A 5,143-nucleotide genomic window follows, 5' to 3' on the forward strand; every position below is an offset into this window, starting at 1 on the left:
AAACAAGAGACCCTTCCAGTAAACTATCTAGGTATTCCTATGATCAGCTAATGACTGACACATCAAAACTGTCTTCAGCTGGTTGAAAGGATCATCTCTAAGATTAAACTATGGACATCAGCGTCCCTAACTTATGCAGGCGTCACGTTGTTTCTAGTAGATAAACATCCCCTCATCTTCCTCATGGTCTTGGAGGAAAATTCTTCAAAGCAGGTCTTGGTGTAAAGGGCTGTATTGGAAATGGCATGACCACTTTTTTTATGGCTGGACTATTGGTTTCCGAATGGAAAAAGGCTATGTGACGTCCTGCCCTTCAGACTGTTGTCAACCCCTGAGCTACCATGGAATGCCAAGGTTACGGATACCATCTCAAATGGCAGATTAGCTCCTCCACCAGGTCATGAGGACCTTCAACTGATTTGGAACTCCATCAACCTCCACCTTCAGATACTCCAGGCAGACACATGCAGATGGCAGGGGAATTCTTCTAGAAGGTTTACAATTGATTCTAGATGGGATTTGATGAGGGACGAAGTGTAATATTAAACTCAATCTAGAAGGTCAAGAAAGACAACTCACTACCACTTATAGCTACCAGCTGTCACCGCCCAGCCACTAGCTATATGCTATCAGCCGCCTTTACATCATCTACCACAACTGCCTTCACACTTGAAGGTTGAATTTTCTTGTTTTGAATTTGTATATAAATAAGCAGCTAAGTTTATACTATTACGTGTAGAGAGATTTGAGAGAAACATTAGAAAGAAAGAGAGAGGGCGTGTATTGAGCTTTTGTTTAATTAATTGTAAGCTTTTGCTCTTGAAATAAAATAGTGTGTTTTATCCCCTCTGCTTGACCGCTTTTTATGATCTGCTTATTTTAACTTGCAAGTGCACAAGTGTGCGATGTAGCAATTAACTCGGTAAGATCGAGGTCATATCCACAGAGAGCTAGTGATAAGATTAATTTTAGGTAGGAAAGAAGAAGAAGAATAACAGAGGTTGAAGAGTGTTTAATTTTTTAATTCGATACTTTATTCCGTTTTCTTTGCTGTCTAAATAGGCCAGCAAGCATTACAACTGACAAGGCAAGAAAATAGCAATAAAACAGGAAATCCTAACAGAGTGGCTGCTAAAGATATGGAGCCCCATACTAACAACCTTTATTTATTTGACCGATTCTAGTGCAATAAACCCATTACCTAACAAATACTGCAATAATCCTTCTGACTTGGTCCAACCCCACGTGTACCTCAAGGCCTACCCAACAAATACTGCAATAATCCTTCTGACTTGGTCCAACCCCACGTGTACCTTAAGGCCACCAGATCTAATTCATATCATTCCCCTACCCTTGGAGCGTCCTTGTCCTCAAGGCGGAAATCTGGATAGGTCTTAGAGAATCCCCATAAATTCTCCCATGTCACATCTTCATGGGAAGCGCCCTTCCATTGAACCAATACTTCAGTTTTCAGTCTATACTTGCCCTTCTGAACCACCCTTCGATCCAAAATGACTTTAGGTTCTGGTAAAATTTGGACATCAGCAGAAACAGGAGGTAATGACACTATAGGTAAGTCGAGCGGACCAACATGTTTCCTTAGTAAACTGACATGGAACACGTTGTGAATTTGTGCCCCAATTGGCAAGTCCAGCTTATATGCAACTGTCCCTACTCTTGCAAGAATTTTGAAGGGACCAAAGAATCGAGGAGACAACTTCAACGAACTCCGAAACGCTACAGATTTTTGACGATACAGCTGTAGACGTAAATAAACATAGTCTCCTACCTCAAAGAAAACCTCTTGTCGGTGACGATCAGCCTGGCACTTCATTCGAACCTGGGTAGCAACAAAATTTTTTCGAAGATCACGAAGAATTTCATCCCTTGAGCGCAGCATATCGTCAACAGCCTGGACCTTGGTAGTACCTGGAATATACAAAATCATAGAAGGCGGGGGAACGTCATAGACAGCTTCGAAAGGAGTTATTTTGGTTGACGAATGAACTGAAGTATTGTAGCTAAACTCAGCCCACGACAACCATTCCAACCATTTTTTTGGATTATCATATGTGTAGCAGCGAAGGTACTGCTCGAGGATACGGTTTATTACCTCGGTTTGTCCATCCGACTGTGGATGATAGCTGGAGTTGTAACAAAGAGCAGTGTCGTGCAACTGAAAAAGGGACCACCAGAAATTACTGAGAAAGATTCGGTCGCGATCACTACCAATCGAGAGAGGCATTCCATGTAACCGTACAATGTTAGAAATGAAAGCCTTGGCTACAGATAATGTTGTGTAAGGGTGCTTGAGAGGCACCAAATGAGCCAATTTGGACAATCGATCTACTACCACCATAATCGTATCATGGTTTTGGGAGGACGGCAGCTCGTCGATGAAATCCATGGATATGTCAGTCCAGATACGATCCGGAATAGCTAGGGCTGCAGCAACCCTGCTAGTCTAAGAGTGTCATACTTGCAACGTTGACAGACCATGCAGTTTCGGATGAATTCCTTCACAGCGGTGCGTAACCCCAACCATATAAAACTTAAGCTAACTCAGTTGATGGTTTTAAGATAGCCAAAATGTCTTCCTACCGGCGATGAGTGTGCGTCTGCTAATACTGCAGGGAGTAAAGAGGAGTTTGGGCTCAAGTGGACTTTACCGTTTTCCATCCAAACTCCATCTCTACCAAAACAATTAGATGAAGCATTCTTGCTCAAGGTGGCATAATAGGGATTGTCAATTACCTCTTGTTGCAGGGAGGGCCACCAGTCTGCAGAGGGTAGCGTAAGGGCCTGAAACTGAAGCAAGTTAACTCGAGATAGAGCATCCGGACCTTGATTATCTCTGCCACGTTTGTATAGTATGGTGTAGTCATAGCCCATAAGTTTGGGCAGCCATCTAGCTTGGGAAGGAGTCAAAATACGCTGCTCAAGTAAGTATTTCAAACTTTGGTGGTCAGTTTTGATTACAAACGGCTTGCCCAACAAATACGGTCGCCACTTGCGCACAGCTTTCACCACCGCCAACATTTCCTTATCGTAAGTTGACAGTGCCCTTGCTGACCCTTTCAAGGCTTCGCTAAAGAACGCAATGGGTTGGTCATTTTGTGACAGTATAGCTCCCAGACCTGTTCCGCTTGCATCGCATTCGACAACAAAGGGCTTTTGAAAATCTGGAAGACGTAAAACTAGAGGAGTAACAAGGGTTGTCTTCAATTTCACAAAGGCTTCCTGAGATTCAGTTGTCCACCAAAAACCATCCTTGGTTAAGAGTTGTGTTAGAGATGCAGCAATTGAACCAAAATCACGGACGAATTTCCGATAGTAACCCGCGAAACCAAGGAATCCACGAACCCCCTTTGCTGAGGTTGGCACAGGCCATTGTTGGACTGAATTGATTTTATTTGGATCCACAGCAACACCCTACCATGAAATTTGATGGCCTAAGTAGTCGACCATTAAAACCCCAAATTGGCACTTGGATGCTTTGACAAACAACTGATGAGTGGATAGAAGTTGGAGGACCACTTTTAGATGCCGTAAATGCTCATCCCAAGACCTGCTGTATACAAGAATATCATAAAAAAAAAACCAAGACAAACCTTCATAAATGAGGTCGAAATATGTCGTTCATTAAGTTTTGAAAGGTAGCGGGAGTGTTAGTCAAACCGAAGGGCATCACAAGGAACTCATAATGGTCGTCATGAGTGCAAAAGGTAGTTTTTGAGATGTCATCATCACAGACTCTTATCTGATGATAGCCAGACCTCAAATCCAACTTTGAAAAATATTTTGCACCTTACAATTCATCCAATAACTCATCAATAATTGGGATCGGAAACTTATCTTTAATCGTGATGTCATTGAGAGCATGATAATCAATGCAAAATCACTATGAGCCATCAGATTTTTTTATCAACAAAACTGGTGATGAAAATGGGCTTCGGCTAGGACGAATGATGTCGGATGCAAGAAATTCACTCACCAATTTTTCTATCTCGTTTTTTTTATAATGAGGGTACCTATAGGGTCTCGTACTGACCGGTGGCTGATTTGGAAGCAGGGAAATGTGGTGATCATGGCTCCGTAATGGTGGCAACCTGGATGGCTCCTTGAATAGGTGATCAAACTCTGTCAATAACCTTTGCAGGTCGGCTGAAATGTGTGTGGTTGGTTCTGGTTGGGTTGTTGTTGACATCACATGAAGGAAAAATCTAGGGCCTAAGTGGTGCAGCAATTCCTTCTCAGTCATAGGAGCTAGCTTGAATCGTTGCAAGCCCCGAATGGTATGTGATTTCCCTGCCTGACAGAAGGACATGCTTAGTTGTTTGTAATCTGTCTCAATCGGACCCAATGTTTCTAGCCATTGCACTCCCAACACGGCTTGACACGCTGCAACGGGTAAAACATAAAAATCAGCTTGAATCGACAACCCCTGTATATTAAGTAGAAGCCCTATACACCGCCTTGTACACTCGATAATTTCTTTGTTTCCAACAGTTACCCGAAACACCTTGTCACGAATTACTGGTAACCCAAGTTTGGTTGCAACCGCTTGATCGATGAAGTTATGGGTACTGCCCCCATCGATTAGGACCGTTAAATCTTTGTTTCCTACCTTTCCAATCACTCGAAAGGTTTGTGGATGAGTCGTTCCAGCCAAAGCATGGAAGGAAATTTCTGGAATGGCATCGTCTACAGTGTTCTTAATTTCCATGTCTATGTCTGCTGGTCCATCTTCAAAGGGTATGTCTTCCAGCATGAACAATTGTGGCCTGGTGCACCGGTGTCCAGGAGTGAATTTTTCATCACAATAGAAACACAAACCCTTCTCTCATCTTTCCCTGGCTTCCTGACTAGTGATGCGTCGAATAGGGCCTTGAAACTTGGTTCCGACTGTTTGGGTTGCAGGTTGCATCGGTGGTGGCCCAAGAAGACCCACTGTTGTTGTTGGTTGTGACTTGTGATTGTAGTTTGGCATTGCTAAACGAAAATTAGAGCTTGGCTTCTGCTGCAACAAATTTCTTTCCTAAATGAGATGGGCTACACTGATGGTTTCCGAGAGAGTCTTTGGTTGTTTAACTTGTACATCTATCCGTATATCATCTTTTAAACCTGCGATAAAAGAATCGAT

General features: G+C 42.9%; 1 protein-coding gene across 1 annotated transcript; it reads right to left on the reverse strand.

Moving 5' to 3' along the window:
- Nucleotides 1-1,339: 1,339 nt before the first annotated feature.
- Nucleotides 1,340-4,726, reverse strand: LOC105108282 (uncharacterized). Its single transcript, XM_011002534.1, has 3 exons — nt 4,052-4,726; nt 2,602-3,432; nt 1,340-2,464 (listed from the first exon to the last, which is right to left on the reverse strand). The coding sequence occupies exons 1-3, from the start codon at nt 4,724-4,726 to the stop codon at nt 1,340-1,342; spliced, it is 2,631 nt and encodes an 876-aa protein (XP_011000836.1).
- Between the last annotated feature and the right edge of the window lie 417 nt (nt 4,727-5,143).

Source organism: Populus euphratica, unplaced genomic scaffold, assembly GCF_000495115.2.
Source record: "Populus euphratica unplaced genomic scaffold, PopEup_1.0 scaffold241.1, whole genome shotgun sequence".
NCBI classification, from domain to species: Eukaryota; Viridiplantae; Streptophyta; class Magnoliopsida; order Malpighiales; family Salicaceae; genus Populus; species Populus euphratica.